Source organism: Poromitra crassiceps (assembly GCF_964638095.1).
Source record: "Poromitra crassiceps genome assembly, chromosome: 11".
Lineage (NCBI taxonomy): Eukaryota > Metazoa > Chordata > Actinopteri > Beryciformes > Melamphaidae > Poromitra > Poromitra crassiceps.
This window is the reverse complement of record NC_139643.1, coordinates 22,217,395-22,244,038: the sequence shown is the minus strand read 5'-3', so window position 1 is coordinate 22,244,038 and position 26,644 is coordinate 22,217,395. Positions and strand designations below refer to the sequence as shown.

At 44.2% G+C, this 26,644-nt stretch overlaps 3 protein-coding genes across 3 annotated transcripts; 2 read left to right on the top strand and 1 right to left on the bottom strand.

Annotated features, from left to right (window-relative positions):
• Nucleotides 1-4: 4 nt before the first annotated feature.
• On the top strand, nt 5-7,049 carry LOC310784899 (2-iminobutanoate/2-iminopropanoate deaminase-like; the record flags this gene model as incomplete). Its single annotated transcript, XM_083645930.1, has 5 exons — nt 5-10; nt 2,221-2,342; nt 2,541-2,629; nt 6,020-6,075; nt 6,993-7,049. 5 exons carry the CDS (start codon nt 5-7, stop codon nt 7,047-7,049), a joined length of 330 nt encoding a protein of 109 aa, XP_083502056.1.
• A 193-nt stretch (nt 7,050-7,242) lies between these two features.
• Nucleotides 7,243-19,635, bottom strand: LOC310784654 (uncharacterized protein). The gene is made up of 4 exons (XM_083645672.1): nt 19,291-19,635; nt 15,515-15,901; nt 8,015-8,074; nt 7,243-7,917 (listed from the first exon to the last, which is right to left on the bottom strand). The coding sequence occupies exons 1-4, from the start codon at nt 19,379-19,381 to the stop codon at nt 7,904-7,906; spliced, it is 552 nt and encodes a 183-aa protein (XP_083501798.1). The 5' UTR covers nt 19,382-19,635; the 3' UTR covers nt 7,243-7,903.
• Nucleotides 19,636-22,831: 3,196 nt separating this feature from the next.
• rpl30 (ribosomal protein L30) lies at nt 22,832-25,780 on the top strand. The gene is made up of 5 exons (XM_083646183.1): nt 22,832-22,872; nt 22,987-23,035; nt 23,545-23,690; nt 24,652-24,782; nt 25,693-25,780. Exons 2-5 carry the CDS (start codon nt 23,015-23,017, stop codon nt 25,743-25,745), a joined length of 351 nt encoding a protein of 116 aa, XP_083502309.1. The 5' UTR covers nt 22,832-22,872; nt 22,987-23,014; the 3' UTR covers nt 25,746-25,780.
• The last annotated feature ends 864 nt before the right edge of the window (nt 25,781-26,644 follow it).

Here is a 26,644-nt window from a genome sequence, read left to right as displayed (position 1 = left end):
CAAAATGTTGGTACAAGAACTGCAGACCTGTCGTCATATGATGGCAAGATGTAATTTGTGTGTTGTGTGTTTGTATAAATGTTATGTAATTTGTAATATGGTATTACCTTTAGTTGCTGTCCAGGTAGAGTGTCCTAGATTAGTTAGAAAAGTTACCTATTAGCATTAATCCTGATTTGGTTTTCTGATTTCGATCATTCTGACATCGCAAGCAAAGCACGTGAACACACAACCGTCGGAATAATGACAATGCTTGTAGCCTACTAAAATAATAGTAGTATGGTAATAATCCGAAGAGTACTTGAATGCACCATAGGCTACAACATGGCTAGACTCAGCTCTCAGTCTTATCCGTTTCACTACCTTTTGGTTTGGTGGTTAGGTGGCGCTGTTGGCGCCGTTCAACAAACGTCTGGAAACCGAGACGACAACATGGCGGGAAGTCCATATATCTTAATTCTTACACTAGGTGGCGCCATTGTTTTTTGACTGCTTTCTGTATTAGTTGTAGGCCTACTGTATCAAATTTAGAATACAATTGTAAGTAGCAGCTAGCAATATCTCCATGTATGATCATACAAAGCAACTCACAATGATGGCATAACATCTTATTACAGAGCATTCAGTGTTTTTACCTATATTTTCTAATAAAAATGTTGAATGTGCTTTAACATTATAATATAAATTTAAAAAAATCATTAAAACGCAATCACACAAACTCTCATCCAGATACATTATCCCCCTCTCATCGTGGTGAGCACATATGTGCACCACAATCACAGTAAATCTACAGTTAAAAGTATACATTTGTGCAGTAATATATAACACACACACACACACACACACACACACACACACACACATACACACACCACACACACACACACACACACACACACACACACACACACACACACACACACCTAAAGGGTCCAATCCGGCACACAGGATGACTTTGCAAAGTGTAACAATTTCACTGAGAAGTCCTTCAATCCAATGTGATGCACTTGTGAAGGATAAGAGGTGCCAGGTTTCAGGATCAAGTTCAATATGAAGTAGTAAATCAAAGAGGTGGGGTTACAGACAGACTGTAGTAAAGCAGAGAGGTGGGGTTACAGACAGACCGTAGTAAAGCAGAGAGGTGGGGTTACAGACATACCGTAGTAAAGCAGAGAGGTGGGGTTACAGACAGAATGTAGTAAAGCAGAGAGGTGGGTTTACAGACAGACTGTAGTAAACCAGAGAGGTGGGGTTACAGACAGACTGTAGTAAAGCAGAGAGGTAGGGTTACAGACAGACTGTAGTAAAGCAGAGAGGTGGGGTTACAGACAGACTGTAGTAAAGCAGAGAGGTAGGGTTACAGACAGACTGTACTAAAGCAGAGAGGTGGGGTTACAGACAGACTGTAGTAAAGCAGAGAGGTGGGGTTACAGACAGACTGTAGTAAAGCAGAGAGGTGGGGTTACAGACAGACTGTAGTAAAGCAGAGAGGTGGGGTTACAGACACACTGTAGTAAAGCAGAGGTGGGGTTACAGACAGACTGTAGTAAAGCAGAGAGGTGGGGTTACAGACATACCGTAGTAAAGCAGAGAGGTGGGGTTACAGACAGAATGTAGTAAAGCAGAGAGGTGGGTTTACAGACAGACTGTAGTAAAGCAGAGAGGTGGGGTTACAGACAGACTGTAGTAAAGCAGAGAGGTAGGGTTACAGACACACTGTGGTAAAGCAGAGAGGTGGGGTTACAGACAGACTGTATTAAAGCAGAGAGGTGGGGTTACAGACAGACTGTAGTAAAGCAGAGAGGTGGGGTTACAGACACACTGTAGTAAAGCAGAGAGGCGGGGTTACAGACACACTGTAGTAAAGCAGAGAGGTGGGGTTACAGACAGACTGTAGTAAAGCAGAGAGGTGGGGTTACAGACACACTGTAGTAAAGCAGAGGTGGGGTTACAGACACACTGTGGTAAAGCAGAGAGTGACCTTGAGATGAGGAAGATTAGCAGGCTGTTTACAACTTACATCTGGATTCAAAACACTTTTTCTCTCCACACTTTAGTGTTTCCCTCACATGGATTTAAATTAAGGTGTGTGTGTGTGTGTGTGTGTGTGTGTGTGTGTGTGTGTGTGTGTGTGTGTGTGTGTGTGTGTGTGTGTGTGTGTGTGTGTGTGTGTGTGTGTGTGTGTGTGTGTGTGTGTGTGTGTGTGTGACCCCCAGTCAGGCAGTGGTTGCAGACAGGACCATGTACATCTCTGGTCAGCTGGGGCTGGACGTGGCCTCTGGTCAGCTGGTGGACGGAGGAGTGCAAGCCCAGACCAAGCAGGTGAGGCTCAGGGCCCTCAAGTTCATGCTTACAGTATGGACCAGTCACTGTCATATATATATATATATATATATATATATATATATATATATATATATATATACCTCACTATACCACAAACCACACCTTCTTTACTGCACACCACACCTTCTTTACTTCAGCTGGTGGTCACACTGTTCATGTGTTTTGAATGTCCAACTCATAGCCCACTCTGACAGAGTACACCTTTCTGTTTCAGTGGTGAAGACCACTGTGCTGCTCGCAGATATTAACGACTTCAACAGCGTCAACGATGTCTATAAGACATGTAAGTCAATAAATACCCTCCCCCATTTACAAAACAAACAAGGGTTTGAAAATAACCGATGTGCACTTGGTTTGGTTTCCTGATATGTACTTACTACCAGTAGCCACATGAGGGCAACTTTGCCCATAATTATAAAACCCCCTAACCATTACGTACTGTAAAACCTGCCAGATTCACTTTACATAGGCTTGATTACTGTGCTCCTGTCACATAATAAATAGCATGATGTCATACCACCTGCACAACATTTACTTTAGACATTTGGACATGAGTCACTGCTGTGACTGTGTTGACATGAGTCACTGCTGCTGTGTGACTGTGTTGACACGAGTCACTGCTGCTGTGTGACTGTGTTGACACGAGTCACTGCTGCTGCTGTGACTGTGTTGAGATGAGTCACTGCTGCTGCTGTGACTGTGTTGACACGAGTCACTGCTGCTGTGTGACTGTGTTGACACGAGTCACTGCTGCTGCTGTGACTGTGTTGACACGAGTCACTGCTGCTGCTGTGACTGTGTTGAAGGCTGACATGAGTCACTGCTGCTGCTGTGACTGTGTTGACACGAGTCACTGCTGCTGTGTGACTGTGTTGACATGAGTCACTGCTGCTGTGTGACTGTGTTGAGATGAGTCACTGCTGCTGTGTGACTGTGTTGACATGAGTCACTGCTGCTGTGTGACTGTGTTGACATGAGTCACTGCTGCTGTGTGACTGTGTTGACACGAGTCACTGCTGCTGTGTGACTGTGTTGACATGAGTCACTGCTGCTGCTGTGACTGTGTTGAGATGAGTCACTGCTGCTGTGTGACTGTGTTGAGATGAGTCACTGCTGCTGTGTGACTGTGTTGAGATGAGTCACTGCTGCTGTGTGACTGTGTTGACATGAGTCACTGCTGCTGTGTGACTGTGTTGACATGAGTCACTGCTGCTGCTGTGACTGTGTTGACATGAGTCACTGCTGCTGTGTGACTGTGTTGACACGAGTCACTGCTGCTGTGTGACTGTGTTGAGATGAGTCACTGCTGCTGTGTGACTGTGTTGAGATGAGTCACTGCTGCTGTGTGACTGTGTTGACATGAGTCACTGCTGCTGCTGTGACTGTGTTGACATGAGTCACTGCTGCTGTGTGACTGTGTTGACACGAGGCACTGCTGCTGCTGTGACTGTGTTGAAGGCTGATTTTATATTTGATGAAGCCTGTCAGTGGGGTACAGTGCTTCCTTCATATACAGTGTATTTGATATATCATATGGAAGCAGGATTGTGATTAGTGATGCTGGGGAAGTGTCCCGGAGCAGGACAGTGTGTCCCGGAGCAGGACACTGTGTCCCGGAGCAGGACAGTGTGTCCCGGAGCAGGACACTGTGTCCCGGAGCAGGACACTGTGTCCCGGAGCAGGACACTGTGTCCCGGAGCAGGACAGTGTCCCGGAGCAGGACAGTGTGTCCCGGAGCAGGACACTGTGTCCGGAGCAGGACACTGTGTCCCGGAGCAGGACAGTGTCCCGGAGCAGGACACTGTGTCCCGGTGCAGGACACTGTGTCCCGGAGCAGGACACTGAAACCTAAGCAACCGAGCCAGTGCTCTGTGGAGGGGGCAGATAAAGACAAACTTCCCCTTCAGGGTATCGGTTGCAGTAGTCGGCAGTGTTGGGCCATTCATGAACTGAATTAAGAATGCATGGTAAATTCCTGTTGGATGGAGCTGGAATTGGAATGTCACCCAATTCCATTAAATTCTACTTTTAAGAGATGGTCTTGACTTGTCAACATTATAAATCAAATATTATGAATAAAATAAAGACGGTTAAACAAATCAAATAGTGTGTGCATATACAAGTTTTTCTTTGTGACATTGTGAATCCTGGAGCCAATCCCTGTCCAGTATTCAGCAGTTAAAGCCCCAACACATTCTCACTCCCAACTCGTCATATACTGTACTTGTCGTCACTTTGTCACGAGTTGGGAGTGAGAATGTGTTGAAAGCTTGTGTTCTATGCTGTGATTGATTGGAGAGTTAGGTTCTAGATCACCCTGATTGGTTGTTTTGGATCAATTAACTTTTTTTGTCGGAAAACCATCAAACACAGATTATTATTCAAAGTAGAGCATTTTATACACCGCTTTGAAACATGACTTTAGGGCGTCTTTAACATTTTATGATATTCAATATTGATATTCATTATTGATAATAAGCAGTATCTTGTTTTAATCTCAGATATGTGATTAAAAAAAAACATGGAATTTTATCAAAGTAAATTCAACTGAATGAAATTCCAATTCAATCCCAATTCTGTTTCCTGTAGTTTGTATTATTATGATGAAATTCCAATTCCAATTCCAATCCCTTAGTTGAATAGGAACTGATGAGTTCATTCATGACTTGAACCCGATCCTGACTCGTATTGTCTTGGTTGATGGTCAAGTTGACATTCCCCCCCGGCTCCTAGTGAAGAGCACCGTGGCTCATATTGCGTTGTGACATATCTCAGAAAATGACAGGTGACAGGGCGACGGGTCACCCGATCATCTCACCCAGTTCACCCTGAAAGATGGGCTCAGTCAGCTGTTCCTACACCCCCCCCCCCCCCTCCCCTCCCCTCCCCCCCTGTGCAGCCTGGGCACTTCCTTTTTGATCACAACAGATAGGTGTAATGGAAGCTGCAGCGCCCAGTGCCTTGTAAGTGGACACCGGTGTGCAGGCGCACAGGTGGAACCCGAGCCCTCGTAGCGAGCCCCGCCATGCCAGCTCGTGACCCACTAACTCATACTCCAGAACCCTCGGCTGCTGCTGCTGCTGCAGGCGGGACGGGACCTCTGCCTGACCCGGGTGAGGGGGACCAGAGGAGAAGCATCCAGCCTGAGGCGTGAGAGCTTTGATTACTCAAGACGGGTGGGGACACTCTCACTTTGCTGGGCGAGAAATTAACACCGACGTTTTCACTGTGGCTGGAAAGTGTGTCTACTATTAGCAGCCACTGTGGCAGCCAGCAAGCCACCATTTGTAGGTTAATTTCTTATCCTAAAATGGACTTCTTTGGTAAAGTGTCTCATCAATTTGAGATGCACCGGCTATTGCCAGTCGACAAAACAGTTTGCGCCCGTTTCAGAATCGCTGATTATTAGAGTTTGTGAGTGCGTGATGGATTTTATTTGTACTTTTTATGTTCCTCCTGTCTTAATAGCTGCTATACTCCTCATCCTATCAAGAAGAGTACAGCTGAATTTCATAAACCATAAGAATAACACTCAATTGTTGTAGGTCAGGTCAAGGATCAGCAACAGACATGTCAAGGAAAAGAATACAATGTGCTGGCTAATGTTAGCGTAGCCATAACAATACACCTCGTCAGTCCAAGTGGAAGTGTCAATGTCTGTTTTTTCTCTTAGTTTTCAGCATCAATTTCCCTGCCAGAGCTGCCTACCAAGTCGCTGCTCTCCCCAGAGTAAGCGTTGAAAAAACAACACACTTTTACACATACACACTGCATATTCCTCATAGATCAGTGGTTCTCAAATGGGGGTCCGGGGGGGGATTGTGTGCAAAAGCTTCAGTTCAACGAAAATATTTTATGCTTTAAATCTAAAATGTTCATGGATTACATTCTAATCTAACAAACCTATCAATTTAAATGTCAAGCACGTTACCGTGGAAACAATTAAGCTTAGCCCAAAATCACAAACCAGAATGAGGGGGTCCCCAGTATATTTTCTATCTTGTAAGGGGACATTCACACCAAAAGCGTTTTTTTCAGTCAGAACGCTATGAAAATCATGTTGAGAGCGCTTCCATTGTGCACAAAACACAGCGCACGGAGCATTTTTTGTGTACTCCGTTTTGTTTTCACCTGCAGTCGCGTGCAGTACAGATCAGAACACAACGACCACACGGACGGTAGCCAGCTGGTTTTGTCTGTTTGATGTTGTTCACTGTCAACACGAAAGCCCGATTATTGCCAATTCTGGCAGCAGCAGAGGTTGAAAATCCCTCGGGAGGAGAAAAGGTAGGAGTGGAAAAGACGAGCACAGCACTTTTCCCAATGTTCAACTTTTTTCAGCTTAAAAAACGCCCACAGCGCTCCTCCAAAAACAACAGACGCCACCAGCGTTTAAACACCAGGTGCCTTCATTAAAAGAGGAGCACGTCTAGCGCGTCCTTACATAGAGAATGAATTGCAGAAAGACGCTGGCAGCTCCAAAAACGCTTTTGGTCTGAATGTCCCCTAAGGGGTCCTCGGCTGAAAAACATTTGAGAACCACTGTTTAGATCCACATGGGCTGGCAAGGCTAACAAGGTAAACACTCAACCAGCCTCATCAATTAACAGTGAGCTAATGTTATCCACTTGCTTGTCTCTCTCCAGGGTGGACGGGTGGAGATCGAGGCAGTAGCTGTGCTGGGCCCTTTATCAGACTGGTAGTCGGCCACATTACACACAGGCGTCCACTAAATGCAATTAAACATTTATATGATGCAACAAAATACTAGATGTCATTTGATGGTGTTTTTGACTTCCTCTCCATTTCCTGATGTTTGACACACCATATTACAGCTTTGATCAGTATTGATAAGAGAAATAATGACACGACAGAAAAGAAAGGCTCTCACATGTTTACTCTTACCTCACGCACGCTCATCTGCAACTCATGTTACTGACCAGAACCACTTAGACCCATCCTCATTATGTGCAAGTCTACACACGCTCCAGTCAGTTCCTTATATATCCTTACAAACACCATCATCGAATCAAAGCCAGTTACCCAAACAGAAATGTCATTTTAAGAACTAGTCTACTTTGGCTTTGCTTTTCTTAAAACTATAATTTTGTAGAAAAACAACAGAATGGGTTCATGGGTTTCAAGCTAGATTTCCTGATTTAATGAGAAAATACTGTATATGATGCTGCACAAAAATGTGTAATAGAATCTCTATACAGGTGATAAATAGATTTAAATTCCAGTTGCAATCGATCATTAAAGTTATTCTCAGTTGACCATATCCTCTTAAAAGAAACACACCTAGTGCTGTGGAATGCTCTCTATCTACAGTTCTGCAAGCATAAATCGCAGCCGCATACCATCGAGAGAGAGGAGGAAGGCACAGTGATGACTGAGGGACCCAGGTAAAGGTAGCTATCGCAGGGTCTGCATCTTGGCAACAAGGCAATGTCTCTCACACACACGCACAGACACCCCTACACACACGCACGCACACACACACATGCACACAGACAAGGTAGGACAATTCTGTTCAGCCATCCACATTGGTTGCACTTCACTGACTGGGAGCTGAAAGCACAAATGTGAGGGAAAAACGTCTTAGTCATTTATAGATGTTGACTCATGATGAATGTGGCTTAATTTGTGAAAGTACAGCGCTGCTCACCTGGTGTCTCTTCTGGTTTGGGTTCTGATTGGTCAATCGTAGCCGTGGCCTCAGCACTTCCTGATTATTGAGAGAGAGAGAGATTTGTCTACGTGAATACCAACCATAATAACATGTATAACAGACAGAGTGAGTGTATATTAAAAGGTACAATGCAATAAAAGCTCCTTAAAACAGAAATGTCAATTGAAAGCATTGCAACATGGCTCTTCATCCAGGGGTGTTCAAAGTGGGAGGCGGGGCCTCCCCCCAGGGGGGGCTCCAAGCAGTTTCAGGGGAGGCTCAGCTAATTGGAAGTGAAAAAATATTAGGCGATTACATTAGTTATCAAAAGGAGATCACACAGAATAGCCTAAATGTGTATGTGTGATTTGGATAAAGAGATAAGAGTAGTTTTGTGGAATTTTACAGTTTTTCCCACTTTCAGAGTCAGAAACTAACAGACCTTTTTTTATGTATTTGGTGTCGTCTGATTTGGATGTCAAACAGCAATATCAGGCTATCTTGGCTCAATTGTTGAGTGTCTATGGGATCAATTAACATAATCATGATCCCATAGGGATCCAGGAATTGAGTGCGGGGGGGAGGTGGGTGGGGAGGGGGTGCCTTTTTCCAAGCTTTGTCTGAGGGGAGGCCCACAGTGTCAGACTTTGAAAACCCCTGGCTTAATCCATGTCAATAATATACGAAGTGAACATGCTTTTTTCGATGTATTGCTGGGCCCTCCTCACTCCAAGCATCTTATTTCTAGATTTGTATGTCTGTTTGACAACCGCGACACAGCCCCTACTGAGAGGATTAAGGAAGCATGGCAGGGAGAACTTGGTATTGATTTATCTGATATCATATGGGAAAGAAGTGGTGTCTCTGGTACAACTTTGCTCAGTTAATAGCAGACACCAGCTGATTCAATTTAAGGTCACTCATCGTCTTCACTACTCCAAGCATAAACTGCACAGGATCTTCCCTTCTGTCTCGCCACTGTGTGACAGGTGTCAGGCGTCAGAGGGCACACTATCTCATGCCTTTTGGTTCTGCCCTTCACTAACGGGATTCTGGGCCAAAATATTTGACTGGTACTCCAAGGCTTACAAAATGACCCTACAGCCGGAGGCAGAACTCGCCATCTTCGGCTGCTCTGAGTCCTCTCTGAACTTCCCTACGGCTGTGCAACAATCTCTGACACTGGGGACAACTGTCGCCAAAAGGTTTATTCTGAAGGAGTGGAAGTCCTCCTCTTCGCCTTCTTTTCGGGTGTGGCCGATGGACATGATCTCTGTTCTACAGACGGAGAGCCTCAGGTCCCTGAGAACCAACGCGCTTAAAAGGTTCTCAGATATCTGGGACCCGTTTTTGACCTACTTTGACGAGGTTAGGAATGATAAGTGACTGGGGGTTGGGGATGATGGATGGCTCGCCCAGTTGGTATCTCATGGACCCCTTAGGCGGGATCCCAGGTACACGATATGTTTTATAAACACATAAGCACCTTATGCGGCTGATAGCACGTTATATTGTTGAATTTTAATGATGTATGTATGTTTTGTTTTTTTCTTTTCCTGTGTCTGAGCCTGTTTGTCTTGTTCGTATATTGTTCTATAAAAAATGGAAAATAAAGTATAAAAAAAAAATATATATATACGAAGGAAAACACGATTACATTCAAATTCAGATGTGACACATCAGAGGCTTTTTCCACGAGCCGTTCCCACCCCAACTGATCCAAAACCTGGAAGAGCTGCCATGTCCGGCGTGCTAATGCGACACTGGATCCTGTCTCTTCATTGGCTGTGAAACGGAGGCAGGCTCGCTGGGCCTGACATCATTCGTCGCCCTGTGTGTGTGTGTGTGTGTGTGTGTGTGTGTGTGTGTGTTGGCATGCTCTAGTTTCTCTGCGGACTCAGATTGCACCTTAGCGACACCCTGCCGACAACACAAGTGCTGGCAGCAAGACACATGGCCCTGACCGGCGCTGTGGTCAAGCTTAGGCTGAGTGTGAGACCAAAGAGGGCTCGAGGTCAAGTAAAGGCCGAGATCAAATAGAGGGAACTCTCTTTTCAAGGTTATGGTACAAGATTTTGATCTAAAATAAATATATGATCTGTTGAGTCACTATCTCATCTGATAGTGACTTAACACACTGGCGATTGAGCCTATGGGCCCATTGATGGAAGCCTTTGCATTTTCAGTATTGCAGCATTTATGAACTTGGTGTCTGTGGTGACACAGGGTGGGCGGAGCTAACACAATAGACTCACTCTGCAGGTTACTGTAGGTTCACAGGGTGGGTGGAGCTAACACAATAGACTCACTCTGTAGGTTACTGTAGGTTCCCGACAACTCTTGTGTGAAGTAGGATATCAAGCTAGTTTTTTCCGGTCTCTGCTAGCATTACGGGTGGTTACTATGGCCGAACAAACTGACTAATGTTACATACCGTAATAACAGTTTGGATCTCACCTGCAATTACCACTCATCGCCATAGGTGTCACCCAAGAGAACAAAACTGAAATCTTATTATTATAATAATTAACTGGTGGAATACACTAAACATTTTCTAACTAGACTGGACTGGATGACAGCCTAATACACTGCAGAAAATGACCGGATGACAGCCTAATACACTGCAGAAAATGACCGGATGACAGCCTAATACACTGCAGAAAATGACCGGATGACAGCCTAATACACTGCAGAAAATGACCGGATGACAGCCTAATACACTGCAGAAAATGAATGGATGACAGCCTAATCACAGAGAATCACAGTAAGTTATAATCATGACAATAGAAACATAACATTTTTGTTGTGACTATACGGTGGTTATCTGGTGATGCAAAATACATTTCACATTGCATAGAGGGTTGATTATGTTCCAAGTGTTTCTAAGCGTGACGACGACCTTATCCCGCCTAGTGTAATGGCCTGCCTTACAGGGTCAAACATTTTGCATTGGACGACAGACAGGAAAATGAGTTATCATGAACTTATTGGCCTGCCAGTCATTTGCATCACGAAGCAATACAGTACATGGGAATGAATATAGACCGGGCTATAAACCTGGTCAAGTTGATGCGAGCCACACAGAGCCGTCTAGGCCCACCAAGCTTTACCACCCTGGCTTGCAGTCAAATCATATTTTTTTCTTGCTATCCCAAAACATCATTATGTGCACGCTATCATACAAGAAGTCCATCTGCTTAAGTCCTACGTGATATTTGCATACGGCTTTCCCATCCCAGGTGTTGAGGTCGGCCTGGTCGAAAATCAGGATTCCTGACTAGACTGGACTAGAATGGCATTTCTACAGTCACTTCAGTGAAGATGTCAACTCCTCGGGCCATCAAGAAGTAGCTCGCCAAAGAAATCAAAACTGTATTTATTTTTTATCATTTATGCATAAACTAAATCCCACTCATGTATAGCTAACTCAGCATCTACAACATTATAACATTATTAAATAATGTGAAATAAATAATATAATACTGTTAAAATGTGCTAAATATGTACTGGGGGGGGGGGGGGACAAGGGGAAAAGAAGTAGCTCACGACTAGTTTTATTTTTTGTAAGTAGCTCTCATCCCAAATAAGTTTAGGCACCCCTGTTATAGAGCATCTTATCACAACTTTACAGTCTCAGAGAGCATCACAAACTCACAGAGTAAAATGACAAATTAAAAACGTCACTTTGGCGATTTTCAACCAGCTTTGTATCATTACAATATCGCTAGTAAATGGAAATGAACAATGTTTACCTTCCCTCTGCATTGCCTGGACCCAGAGCTCCCCTTTCATTGGCTGGCAAAAACTCCAGTGTGTGACGTGAAACATGTCAGGTGACGTGAAACATGTCAGGTGACGTGTCAGGTGACATGAAACGTGTCAGGTGACGTGAAACGTGTCAGAGGAGGCGGAGTTTCTGGCAGCAAATTAAAGGAGAGTTCCTTAACAACAGTTTTACTACCAACATCTATATTGTTACAGGAAAAACTGTATCTTATCTTATATCTTATAATAAGAATGCAAAGTGTCTGTCTGTCTGTGAGTGAGCAGAATTGTGTTCGGCCACAGTTAAGTTAAGTGAAGTTATCCTTTATCCCCTTGGGGAAATTCATCCCCTGCATTTGACCCATCCTCTACTAGGAACCTTCCTAGAACTAGGAGCAGTGGGCAGCCACAGTGCAGCGCCCGGGGACCAACTCCAGTTCTTTTGCCATGGCCTTGGTCAGGAGCACTGACAGGAGTATTAACCCTAACATACATGTCTTTCTTGGATGGTGGGAGGAAACCGGAGCACCCGGAGAAAACCCACACGGACACGGGGGAACATGCAAACTCCACACAGAAAGGACCTGGGACGGACCGGGGTTCGAATCCGGGACCTTCTTGCTGTGAGGCAACAGTTAAACCACTGAGCCACCGTGCCGTCCAGCTATGCCATTATATGTACGATCGGGTTGAATCTTTCAGGAAGTATAAAGAGCACTGGTGACCTAACAAAGCTGGATTTCTTTATTATTCTGTAATTAGGGACGATTAATTCCCCTAATTACCTAATGATGTGATGTCACTCACTGGAGCAATTATGACATAATCTGGTGACATCATCACTGACGACATCACTCACTGATGACATCATCTTTGAGTGCTCGAGTGACATCACTGGTGGTGGTGGTGACATCATCATTGATTGCTTGAGTGACATCACTGGTGTGTCCCGGAGGGCTTTGGAGACCACACTGTGTTCTAGACCCGCGGGTCTAACTCCACCGGGGGGGGGGGGGGGGGGGGGGGGGTCTAACTCCCACGGGTGTATTTTGTAGATTCTAAACAGTTTTTAAATGTTTGCTGCTCTACTTCAATGAAAAGACCATTCCTCTAAACAAGCATGAATCAATGCCACACACTTAGAGGTTTATAAAAAAAATTCAAGTGTCATTTTTAATCACCGATCCTCACGAGATGCCTTTATACTGACTCAATAATTGGCTGTGGGATCCATAAACACACGTGTGCGTCTCCCCCGGTGTGTTCATTAAAAGCCTAAGATGTGACTGTGTGTTGGATACCGTCGATGGTTACAGCCATTGTGATGGGACTGGGGAGGGTCTAGGGAAACACGGAGGGGACATTATTCACTTGGGCGCCCGTGTTCACTGGGTCACGGCGCAGAAGGCAGAGTGCCGCTCGGGTTACTGCTGGTCAACAGAACCATTAGACTTTGTGTCCTTAAGTTCCCGTCTCTAGTAGACTGTTGTTTACTGCCGAGTGTGGTAGCAGCTTTAGGCAAACCTGTGAACTTGAATGATTCCCAACATTGATGATGAACCATAAACGGTTTTTAATCCATGTCTGGAAAAGCAAAAAATATGGTATTCCACTAGAGCAGGGGTGGGCAATTTTTTTCTCTCCAGAGGACCATACTGACTTACATCAAGTAAGCGAAGGGCCGGCCACACATTGGAGATTATACCTGCCGAGACTCCTGATTTTCGAGGGAGTCTCCCTATTTTTTTAACCCTCTCTCCCGTTGTGATTGGTAATTTCTTGTTGATCTCCCGATATAATAGTGATACAAATCCAATGGCTGTAGCAGATGAGATTTATTAACATAATTCTGCCTTTTATTGAGTTTTTGGGGGTTGTTTTGTTTTTCTTTGAGGACCTTGGGGGCCGATGGTCCAGGGGCCATTTTTCCCATGTGTGCACTAGAGAATCTCTGAAGGCTCACCACATATTTACAAAATGTTCTCCATTCGAATAAATAAGTTGACAGTGAGCGTCAAGACAAGATGCAACTTGTCAACAGAGGATCCAGAAAAAAGTAACTTCCCTCCCCTCTTCACACACACGCATGCGTGCGCGCACACACACACGTAATATTCTGGTTGAGCGCCAAGACAGCACTTCACTGTAACAGTTAACACACACTAACACACACACACACACACACACACACACACACACACACACACACACACACACACACACACACACACACACACACACACACACACACACACACACACACACACGGGTATGCAATTCCATCCTTACCAACTTTGTGAAGTGCTCAGTGAGTCTGATACATGACCGTCACATAGGAGAGAAACGTTTGCATAGGGGAAGCAGTAGAAAAGGGATATAGGGCTTCGAGCCTTGCTAGGGGTTAGGGCCAACTTGAGAATATTCATTTTCTGCCAAGCATGTTCAGAAGGAAAACAAGAAAGTCTTGTCCGATGAAGAGCATGTAGCTCCAAACGCGTTACAACAACAAATAAATCTGGAGAAAAGGAGCTCTGCGGTGTGCGAGTAGTTTTTATTCTTTTTGTCAGAAGGAAAACAACTAATATGTTTGTTTTCAGTCCATTATCTACTACAGGGGTTCCCAAACTTAAAAATGCCGCGGCCCACTTTGAAATCTGAAAATCTCCCAGGGCCCACCCAACCCTTTAATCACAACTCTGATCAACACACGTGAGACTAAGATGATGTATTTCCCTATTATGTTTTTTATATTATATATATTTTTTATTTCATTAACAGAGCATGTGAACTTGGGCATAAGGGAAATTAATAATCCATCCACATACAAAAAGATTTCAGCAAAATACCCAAAAGCAGATTGCCAACATTTTCTCCTCCCAATTACTCATCAGAAGTATTTGCATGCAGAACACATTTGTTGAGACAAAATGTGATGAGCAACAACAGAAGAAATCAATCCACAAGCTATTAATGTTAGACTGTGAAAAATGCTACCTTATCTGTAAAGGGGAGACTCATTCAGCTAAATTGAGTTGAGAGGTTAAGGGACCCGTTTGAAATAGTTTCCCCTTGCCAAAATGTAACCTATGTTTGGAGCGTTATTTAGCATATTATGGAAGTGTTGGTGTTGGCAGACCACTCGCGGCCCACCTGCAGTACCTCCACGGCCCGCTAGTGGGCCGCGGCTCACAGTTTGGGAATCACCCATCTACGAAATATTTGTATATTAAAAAAATCTGCCTTAAAGTGATCATCTCGAAGATTTCAGTTTTATTTTCTTTGGCGACACCTATGGTGGTAATTGTAGGTGCGATCCAAACAGTGTTGCATAATGACGTTAGTCAGTTTGTTTGGCCATAGTAACCACCCACAATTCTAGAGACCGGGGAAAAAAGCTTGTTATTATCCTCCCTACCTACCCATCCTACCTACCTACACAAGAATTGTCTGGAACCTACAGTAACGTTAGAGCGAGTCTAGTGTGTTAGCTCCGCCTACCATCTCTGGGCTGTCTCCACAGACACCCAGTTCATAAATGCTGCAATACACAAGGGGCCATAGGCTCAATCATCGTGTGTTAACTCAGTCAGTGATAGATAGTGACATAACAGAGATTTATTTACATGAACATCTATGAGATTATAACTTTAGAATTCTGGTTTGTGAATGAAATTCTATTACTGGCCCAATGTCACTGGCCTGCCATAATGCTGTTTTTGCACTCCAACCTACCCTGATCCGGAGCTGCAGCCGCAGGCTCCGAGGAGCTAGCCCCCTCCGCGGGCGTGGCGCTGTCTGCTGCTGCTGCTGCCGGAGCTCCCTCGGGTGCTGCTGCTGCTGCTGCCGGAGCACCCTCTGGTGCTGCCGCCTCTGCAGGCTGGCTAGTCGCGGCCGCCTTGGCCTCCTCCCCTGCGGGTGGTGCTGCAGCGGCACTTTCTGCAGGCTTGGCCTCCTCCCCTGCGGGTGGCGCTGCAGCGGGGCTTTCTGCAGGCTTGGCCTCCTCCCCTGCGGGTGGCGCTGCAGTGGCGCTTTCTGCAGGCTTGGCAGCTGCAGCGGCGGGTGTCTGGTCCGGGATAGTCTCACTGTCCTCAGCTGCTTTGCCGCTCTCATTGGCCGCCCCTATCAAGAACACAGGTATTATCAAAGCACTTTATCCAAGCAGACACAAACATCTTAGCCCCACGTTTGTTTGCTTGTTTTTAACTCTGGACTCGATTTTTGGTGAATAACATCTAGTTTGGTTGATTATTTGGACTTGCCTGTAAAGGACATATTTCTTTTGTGAGTGCTTTTCATTGTACACTGAATTTGTATTGCACTTCCCTGTGTTTGCATTGTCACTCTTTATTGCTTTGATGATGTGTTTGCACTATGCTTGGTGGTTCAGATTGATGCTATGTGGGTTCATGGCAGAGTGTCAAAATCTTAAATGTTAAAATTGTCAGACTAAACTCCAGCTGCCACATCAAAAGCCTACAATCCGCTACAGAAACATTTATATTATTAATGTTTGGTTATTAACTGGTCCCTGGCCTCCTGTCATTTTGCAAAAGTGGCCCCTGGGCAACGCAAGTTGTGTCCCTGATTTAGACTGTATTACGGTACTTTGGAACAGCCAGTGAGGATGAATCTACCACCTTCACACTAAACAGTCATCGTAAAACAAAAGCACAATTAATATTTCACACATTTTAAGAGAATGCTGACACATTTATCATATTTTTTTGTGCTGGATTCTGTCATGTTTCATACCTTCAGAGCAGAGCAAGTGTGAAGATAAGAGGCAGGTGCAGGCAAAACGGCCTCTGACCACAAGGGATTGAACTCCAGTCACTGATCACTGGACCATGCAAAGTTACCACATTTCACCCACATGTTGAGGGCAGGAGAGTGCGCGAGTGCGCGAGTGCGCGAGTATATATATATATATATATATATATATATATATATATATATATATATATATATATATATATATATATATATATATATATAAATATGTATGACACATGATCTGAGTCTACACACCAAGTGTTAATGATTATGTGGATTGTCACTAATACACATTAACAGCCTCCAACCTCACAGCTCATATCTTCAAGAGTAGGCAGATGGGTGTTCCGGGGAGTATCGTGATCACATCCTCTTAGATCATGCTCCTGAACCATTTGCATGACAAATATTTGCATGGGATTAAGTCTTCACATTCACCCATGTGCTGGTAGTGCGTTAGCTAGGAAATGTGGGCGAAAGAGACGTGCTATTGTTGGGAACATTTGACACCCCAAGTAATTGTGAAAACTGTAATAAAATTGAGGAAGGGGGCCGAAGATCTGCTTTTGGACATTAGTTCTACACTAGATACAGTTGTCTCTAAATGAAAAGGTCTATTCTAAAATGCAGAAGTTTACTTGATATGCACGGCTCAATTTTCCTAACACAAATGATTGCATTCTTTAAAATGTTCCTAGGTGTTAGTCAATATTTTCAACAATATGGTATAAACAGTTCTGTTTCGGATTTGTAATAATTTAGGAAGAGAAAGTAATATCCACTTTTCAAATGGAGAACAGGTGACTTGAGAGTGAAATTTTTTTTAATGCTAAACTAGCAGTGTAAACCGCGGGTTAATAAATGCCATTCCTCTTCCTTGAGAGTGACGAGCTGCGCCAGAGCGAGGAAAGGAGGCGGAGCCATATGCAAAATAAAGAAAACGTCCAGCTGCCAAATTTCCATCTGACTTCTAAGACCTTGATAAGGTGAACAACTTCATGGCCTGTTCAATTGGTGTGATAAACCATAGAGAACGAACGAGCACTCTCTAGAGCAATGCCATTACCAACACTCAATAACAATGTGACCATTTATTGAGCCTTGTGAGGAAATGGTCTTTTAGCATTGCCCCTGCTATAGTTAAGTTAAGTAAGTTATCCTTTATTTATCCCCTTGGGGAAATTCATCCTCTGCATTTGACCCATCCTCTACTAGGAACCTTCCTAGAACTAGGAGCAGTGGGCAGCCACTGTGCAGCGCCCGGGGACCAACTCCAGTTCTTTTGCCAGTACCTTGGTCAGGGGCACTGACAGGAGTATTAACCCTAACATACATGTCTTTCTTGATGGTGGGAGGAAACCGGAGCACCCGGAGAAAACCCACACGGACACGGGGAGAACATGCAAACTCCACACAGAAAGGACCTGGGACGGACCGGGGTTCGAACCCGGGACCTTCTTGCTGTGAGGCAACAGTGTTAACCACTGAGCCACTGTGCCGTCCAAGGAAGGTCAGAGTCAATGTGTCTTGCTCAAAGACACTCCAGCATGGTTGGGTGCTTGAACCAACCATGCTGTTGACCATACACTGAATCAGACTGTGATCTATCTAGGCTACTCTTACTGTGTGTTATTTATGTGTCTATAGCTTCTTCTTAACATGATATATGTGACGCTTCCTTGGTTGTCTTTTCATGCCACAAATAGGCCCTTGACATCCCTAAAAAGGATTGCAGAGGGAGGAGAGCAAGAGATTCAGATTCAGAGTGAATTCAATCATTCAGTTATTCTTCAGTTCTCTCAAATGCTTCAGTGTGAGAAAATGTGGATTTGATCATGAAACGATGATGATCCCTGAGTGAAACTTGGGTAGTTCCCCCCAGAGAGGTGTCCTCCTGCACAGATTAAAGTCCCTTAATAGTCATTCCTTAAACGTTGTCTATTTAAAGGGGGTGCTGCAAAACACACCCAGAGAGGATCCAGTGTTGGGGGTTTACCTTGAAAGGTGCTAGTTTGCACCATAGCTGGCTATCTCTGACCCAGAACAAGAAAGCTAGTGTCCAGAGTGGCTTCTCCATTTCCTCTTGAAACCATAGACTGTCACCGAATCCCCCCCCTCCTCCTCTTGCCACTGTCGCTCTCTGGGAGGACAGAGCCACCAAACACATTGACAATACACTTTCCCAGGCTGTCATTGTGTGGATCCCTCTGGCTTATACAGTCAGGATCCCAGACTGAGATTATAATCCTGTCGTGTGGTTTAAAGAGAAAGATGCCAACGGTTATTTACTGTAAATTTAGACTTAAGCAGAATACTGTTCCCTATAATTAAATGGATGATGCAACACTATGGAGGAGGACAGTGAACTTGTCCATGATGATGTTATTTCCATCAGTATTGCCAGCATAGGCTAAACTAAGGTATATTATCCTAAGAAACAAACTACCATAAGACTTGTTTTAATTTGATTAAAACATCCGATTTGAGAATGTATTTATAGGCATAATAATGCCTATGATTATTATGTAATTCTGTAGGCTATAGGGACATAGGCTACAGATAACCGCCAAATGTTACCACCTTGCCCATACAAAACAACATTAAAACCTACTTTAGAGAGAGTTTAGAGATATTTTCCAGACTATTGAAAAGCCTGGTCGAAATATATATATGTAGCCTACAACACGTGTGGTGTGAGACGCATCTAATTTCTAATGCTGGTAGCTTGAACTGACCTGTCGTGCTGGCTCCGTTGCTCTCCTCGGGTTTAGCGCTGGGTCGAGTCGTGTCTACCGCTGCAGTTTGGGAACTGGTGGAGCATCCCATCCTGTCTTGTGCGCATAGAGGACTCACTGGAGGCGAAACTTCGGAGTTGGAGGAGGCGAGGAGAGGTGCCCGCGGCTGCACTGCCTGCCACACTGGTGACGCGCCGCATAGACAGTCACAGCGCCTCTGCAAAAGGAGAGAGGACTCCAAATTATGCACAGCAAAAGTCCTGCAGCGAATAAAGGTGAAGCAGACCGCCTGAGCGCTCGTCAAAATTCCTCTAGTCGCGTGCGTAATTTGCGCATCCGTGGACTTCCCCCACCTAAAGAGGTGTGTTCAGGACCTTCACTGTTCCTAGACAGTTTGACACGCAGGTGAAATGCACAGGGTGATGTGCTGTGGGATAGGCTGTTACTTTCCAGGAGGCTGGCCTGGCCATTCATTAGTGTCCAGGGGCGGGGAAGTGAGCCGGGTACGCGCTCGTCTCCACCAACGAGACTGTGGATGTGCCATTTGGGCACACACAACGCAATTATTAAAGTCTAACTCAGACAGTGATAGCCTAATGATGTTTTGTTCACATCACTTATACCTTTTTCAGTCACAGATTAATTCTCGATTAACTTATAAATTCCACAACCATTGACTTCCACAAGCCTCTCAGTGGCGAATCTGAAGTTTTGGGGGCCCTGGGCAAAGAACATAAAACAATGTCTCACAATATACTAAAGCTCATGAATAACAGTACATGGGTAACATGTGTATATTCAGCTGCACATTCATGCCCCTCCCTCTCTCTCCCTCTCTCTCTCTCCCTCCCTCTCTCTCTCTCTCTCTCTCTCTCTCTCCATGTCACGCACAGGTGCATGTGCTTCTGCAGTTGTTTGCATATACCACACCTTTTCATATCCTATATGTTTCAATTTGTTTTTCCTCCCAAGCAACTCGCTTTAGGTAATCGTCAGTGAAGATCCTGCTCTAGGTTTATTTTCGTCAATTAGCCTGCTTTGCGTGATAATTTAGTTGTTCTGGTGGGAAGAGCCGATGACCGGGACTGCAGCGAGTAGGATTCTTACTAGGATTATTTACAACATTCCTTGAAGGCAGGATAAGACAATGGGAATCTTTAGATATGACACCAAAGAGGGTCAAATGTAATGAAAGCAACAATAGCATATAGGGCCTATCTGTTTAGATCAGTAATGTACTCAAATTGGAACAGTAGCCTAATGCCTTAGTTATAACCTTGTGAGACAGCTGGATTTGCGTGAGATCAAGAGATCACGATCACATGACAAATCCATCTGGCCACGCTCAAATTGATTGGTTTGAATCCGAACCACCAGTGGTTCTCACCAATCAGCGTCCTATGATGCAGCTACAGGCGGGCTTTGGTGTGACGACAGTGAGACTATGATGCAGCTACAGGCGGGCTTTGGTGTGACGGCAGTGAGACTATGATGCAGCTACAGGCGGGCTTTGGTGTGACGGCAGTGAGACTATGATGCAGCTACAGGCGGGCTTTGGTGTGACGGCAGTGAGACTATGATACAGCTACAGGCGGGCTTTGGTGTGACGACAGTGAGATTATGACGCAGCTACAGGCGGTCTTTGGTGTGACGACAGTGAGATTATGACGCAGCTACAGGCGGTCTTTGGTGTGACGACAGTGAGACTATGATGCAGCTACAGGCGGTCTTTGGTGTGACGACAGTGAGACTATGATGCAGCTACAGGCGAGCTTTGGTGTGACGACAGTGAGACTATGATGCAGCTACAGGCGGTCTTTGGTGTGACGACAGTGAGACTATGATGCAGCTACAGGCGAGCTTTGGTGTGACGACAGTGAGACTATGATGCAGCTACAGGCGGTCTTTGGTGTGACGACAGTATGACTATGATGCAGCTACAGGCGGTCTTTGGTGTGACGACAGTGAGACTATGATGCAGCTACAGGCGGTCTTTGGTGTGACGACAGTGAGACTATGATGCAGCTATAAATTGTATGATCATATTCAGCCAGACAGTGAGATGGAGATTTACAATGTTTTTTTTTGTTTGTTTATTTTTTACGACTGGGGGGCCAGGCAGCCCTGCCCCCCCCATTAACTCCGCCCATAGTGGGATGAGGACACTAAGGGCAGAACATACTATAGGGTTCAAAAGACAGTTACAACACAGGGTGGTTATGGGAGAAATAGAAGGGAGGTGGTAGTTTTATCCAGGCTTAGATTTGATCACACTGGTTTAAATAAGACTTTATTTCTTTTGGGAAAAGTAAATTCACAAGACTGCGCACACTGTAATATTGTTGAAAACACTGAGCACGTATTAATGCACTGATAAATATAATGAAGAAAGGGTAAGTTTGCAATAAAGGGTGAGGGAGGCTGGGCGAGGATAGGATTTGAAAGGGATATTGGGAACAAAAGGATATAGCCTAAGGTGTGGATTACGCAGAGGCGTGATTCAATTCTTAAAAGTTACAGGGTTGTTTAATAGAATTTAGTTTTTCATATTTTTGTTTGTCTTTTCTTTTTTTCTTTTATTTAATTTCATTCATAGACTGATGTAGGAAAAATGTAATCCTGTATTGCATACTCCGGTACAGTAGGTGGCGCTATACTCCTTAATAATTGATTGCAATCTGCCAAAAAACGCAAAGAAGAAGAAGAACGGAGTGGACCAGAAGTAGCTAGCAAGCCCATGAGCAAACGCACTGAAGTGAATGCACTCATCCAGTAACCCAACCTGGGGCTCTGTAAAGAAACTGAGATACTCCAGGGATTGCAAACTAGTCACTTTTAGGTGACAGTCACCTTTTTTCTCCCACAATAGGGCACTTAAGTATTAATTAATACACAGGACAAGATGTTACTATCCCTTGTGCCAAAATCCGAGGAAAAACACATTTAGAAGCCCAATCCAGAATAAAACAAGCTAACAGGCTAACAAACTAATAAACACCTACCCTAGTTAATGTATTCTGAGTGGTTTTGTGTATCTGTCACCTTTTTCACTCGGTATGAGTTTGCATCTCTGTACTCACTGCCGTATTTTTGTATGCTTTTGAGACTTGTTTGTTTATTTCTTTAATTTCCATTTTGCACTCTAAGCCAATTGTTGAGCAAGCTCACTGCAAAGTTATTACTCACCAACCAAGAGTAATATATATATATTAAAAAAAAGGATAAGTAACCCCAAAATAAGTAATTGTGTCCTGTGTGTCCATTCTACGGGCTACATTATTATTATTAATATTTATTTGAAGAATGATTTGAAGCTATAAACTGATCCGGTGACATCCGCGACATCCTCCTATCGCGACATCATGGATTTTGTGTGACACGCTTGTCAGGATATTAGATCTGCAAACTGACCGCATCGACTAACGTGCTGTTTTCAGCGCATTGTTCACAAACATTATGTGCGTGGATCAGTGATCCTGCGCAGCTCTCGTTCACGCAGAGCCACGAGAACGGGCAGATAGACGCGCAATGCATGATGGGAATTCCTTTTTCACCTAGGCCTGCCTTTGGCGTAAACTTACTGTAAGATGAGCTCTGCGTTTTTTGATTAAAACTTACCAGAAACGTTCCAGTTTTACATTGCATTGTTATGTAAGGCTTAACGATACATTTCTCCTTCCATCCTCTTGCTTCCAGGTTGGCCAGATCGGACTAAACCGCAAAAATGGTCGCTGCAAAGAAGACGGTGAGCCATGGCACATGTTTTAGCCCCTAGAAAGTAGCTAGGGTAGCTAGCATAGATAGCTAGCCGAAAGAGTTCCGACGACGTTGCTAACCCTTGTGGTGAACTGTCGCCACTCATTAGCATTGTCTTAATAAGGCTCATGTGGAGGTTATCCTCCCTCAATATATCTGTGCCCACCTATTTGTGTATTCTGACATTAGCTAACGTTGCGAATTGCAGCTAATCTTGGCTAGCAAGTTCTAGTGGCACGACAGTGATGTAGTTTACCTATGTAAGGACACATCTGTGCTCCTCGGGTCCGTTTATTCAAATGAAAAACCTTGCTATTATTTCCAATATGTTGCCATACGATTCGAGTTAGCCCTTTTCAGAACACTGGTATATTCAGTTCATACGACTGAAAGGGGCTAGGCTCGAGTCAGACAGGCGCTAACTAGCTTGTGTTTGCCAAACTAGTACCTATGGCAGTTAAAGCCCTATCACTGACATGATTAATTATTTGTTTTTAGAAAAAGTCCCTGGAGTCCATCAACTCCCGACTCCAGCTGGTCATGAAGAGCGGCAAGTACGTGCTGGGCTACAAGCAGTCCCAGAAGATGATCCGCCAGGGAAAAGCCAAGCTGGTCATCCTGGCCAACAACTGCCCTGCCCTCAGGTATCTAGCTCACGGCTTCCTCTGCACCAGTAATGCTACAAAGAATGCAATTATTCTATTTGATTGTAAAGTTAATATAGGGAACACATTGTTAGGTGGCAATGACATTTGTAATGCAGAGTTTGTCTGATTCGTGTAGAGAAAAACATCAGCAGGTAGACCCCGGATCTTAGATGTTGACCTTTTTGTGGGTGTTTGATGGTCAATTACTTTTTTTTTTACCACCATGCTGTTAGTATATGAAACTATTGACATGCAGTTATTTAGCCTACATCTGATTACATTGTTTACAATGACTGCATGCACATTTTAATCAATATAGAGGAGTAAATTGGATAATGCTGCCTAATGTACGGACAAACTGCATCGTCATCAAAGGTGTGCAAAATTAATTTAAGGATTTTACTGACACTGATGTAACATCGTGTTCACAGCTTGGTTTTGTGGACTTTGGCATATGTTCTATAATATTGGGATATTTACAGACTAGGGAGCACTAGACACTAGAATTTCTCGCTTCGACACGATCCCCAGGAAAAATATCGATACTCGATACCACAGGGGGAGGAAATGACAACACATCAAGAGACATACAAATAAAGGAAAACAGACAGACGCACACTTCTCCATACTCTAGGCCTGATAAAACTCATTAAAAACTTTTTACTTACACAGCAGATTACCCCTGCTGTAGTCATCAGCCTATCGGAACACTTTTAGCTTGTTGAAGCAAGAATGATAGGGAGGGAAACATCAGTAATGTTTGATTTTTCAGGACTGCAACCTACCCCTACTTTTAGTAACTTCCTTAATACTGCTCAGGTCAGGATGAAATTTTTGAATGCATGTAAGAAGGTAATGCAGGAACAAACCTTGATTCTGTCTCGTCTGATTATTGCCACAGAGATCCTGTCGCGCTGCTTTGTCTCTCACACCTCTCCTGCCTCTTTCCCCTGTCCAGGAAGTCTGAGATTGAGTACTACGCCATGCTGGCCAAGACTGGTGTCCACCACTACAGTGGAAACAACATTGAGCTCGGCACAGCCTGTGGCAAATACTACAGGGTGTGCACACTGGCCATCATTGACCCTGGTGAGTGGACGTCTCCCTTCCTGTGGCACCGTTGTTTCCCAAGCTGTTCAGCAACAGCACACATGGTCAGCCAGTCCTTTGGCTCTGCACAGCTGATTCAGTAGTGCTGCTCTGTTCGATCAATGCTTCTCAACTGGTCTAGCCCACATTTTCTTTCATCGTTAAGTCGCAACCCAAATTTCAGATTTTTCTTTAGGGCTATATGCTTTTTAAATTTGCGAATTCATGCGCCTGATGGATCTGCTCACTAAAGTGATCCAGTTCAGGACGAGTGGTTCGCTAGATGCGAGCCAGCCGGAGTGCTCGGTTGAGCTGACACAGCCTGACAGTACTGTTACTGTCTGGCCAGCTCACCAATACTCCGTTGGAGACATTTACCTTCATCACGGCAACTCATGCATTTGTATGTTAAATAATTAGGGAAGCATATGTATGGTAGCCTGCAAAAACCCTTCACGAAAAATGACTACTTTCATGTTTTGATATTTCCCTAAATGAGAAACTCCTATATAACTTTTTGAATGACTGAGATGGCTCTCTCAGATCAAAAGTTAAAAGTATTTTATTCTGTTATGTGAAATGTGAAGGAAAACCTGAGTAAAATGGCTTTAGCCATTCCATAACATTGCATTTTCTACAGTGGCGTTCCACCAAAACAATACAAAAATAAATACTTTGTTTTATGAAAATAATGATTCATCATGACGTGCTACGGAGATGAACGTAACCAAATCACTCAAAAATGCATGCAAAACTCGTTTTCATTTTTCAACCTACTTTGGCTCATTGCCAACGATGTGAGCAGCGACACGTGAAGTGTTCTCCCGGAGGAGTGGACCATGTGCTGGTGTGTATTTGTTGAAATATCTAGATTTAGAGCCAGCTGACTTGTCTCTCTCTCCTCCTCTAGGCGATTCTGACATCATCAGGAGCATGCCAGATCAGCAGCAGCCACCTCAGTAGTCGTCGTTATAAATAAAGTTGGTTGAAATACTGCCTGTTGCGGTCATCTCATCTGTGATCAGCTGCCTGCACAAGAACTTGAGACAGGACTTGGTCTTGGGACTGTGGTAAAATGACTATTCTCTAAATTGACAAAGATTAGACCAAGGACCCCCATTTCATAGGATTTTGTCCCACGGTCCCCCGTATAATATTAAGATTGAGCTTTTAGATGTTTTATTACAGAAAGTGTATAAAACCCATGATCAAAATAGTCATTGTGTTACTTATGAATGGAATTATAGCCAAAATAAATGACCCACCTTTTGGCTGGGGACCCCCTGGAACCCCCCCAAGGACCCCTGGGGGTCCCCGGACCCCCATTTGAGAACCACTGGTCTATGTTACCTAAGACAGGAAGTCCTAGATTAGTGAAGATTTGAGAACAATAGATGAGGCATTCTAAAGGTTTTAAGTAGTAATGATGCCCTTGAAAGGACTTGATTTATTATTTTTTGGTCTAGCACCCACATTCATTAATATGCCTCAGATCTCAACACTTCCCATCGCGAGCGAATCCCTGGGAGGTTACTTTACAATGAAGGATTTCACCAGGATTTATTAATTTTTAATTTTATAACTTCAGATCGCTCCTCATAAATGATGCTATATATCTGATTCTGACCAATTTCATGCCCAGAATTTCACAAGACCAATCTTTGCTTCAGAGACCGATGCATCCACAAGAGGGCGCCAGTGTCCTGTCTGACTGTCTTGGATGAGGTTAACCTGATTATTAGTCCAAGCATGTTAAAGCCCTAGGAGAGGGATTTCCCCGGATCTCGACAAATCTGTTGACACGAGCCTGCCGGCACAATCATTCTCCATGGTAACCCTTATGGAATTCACCACATTGATTT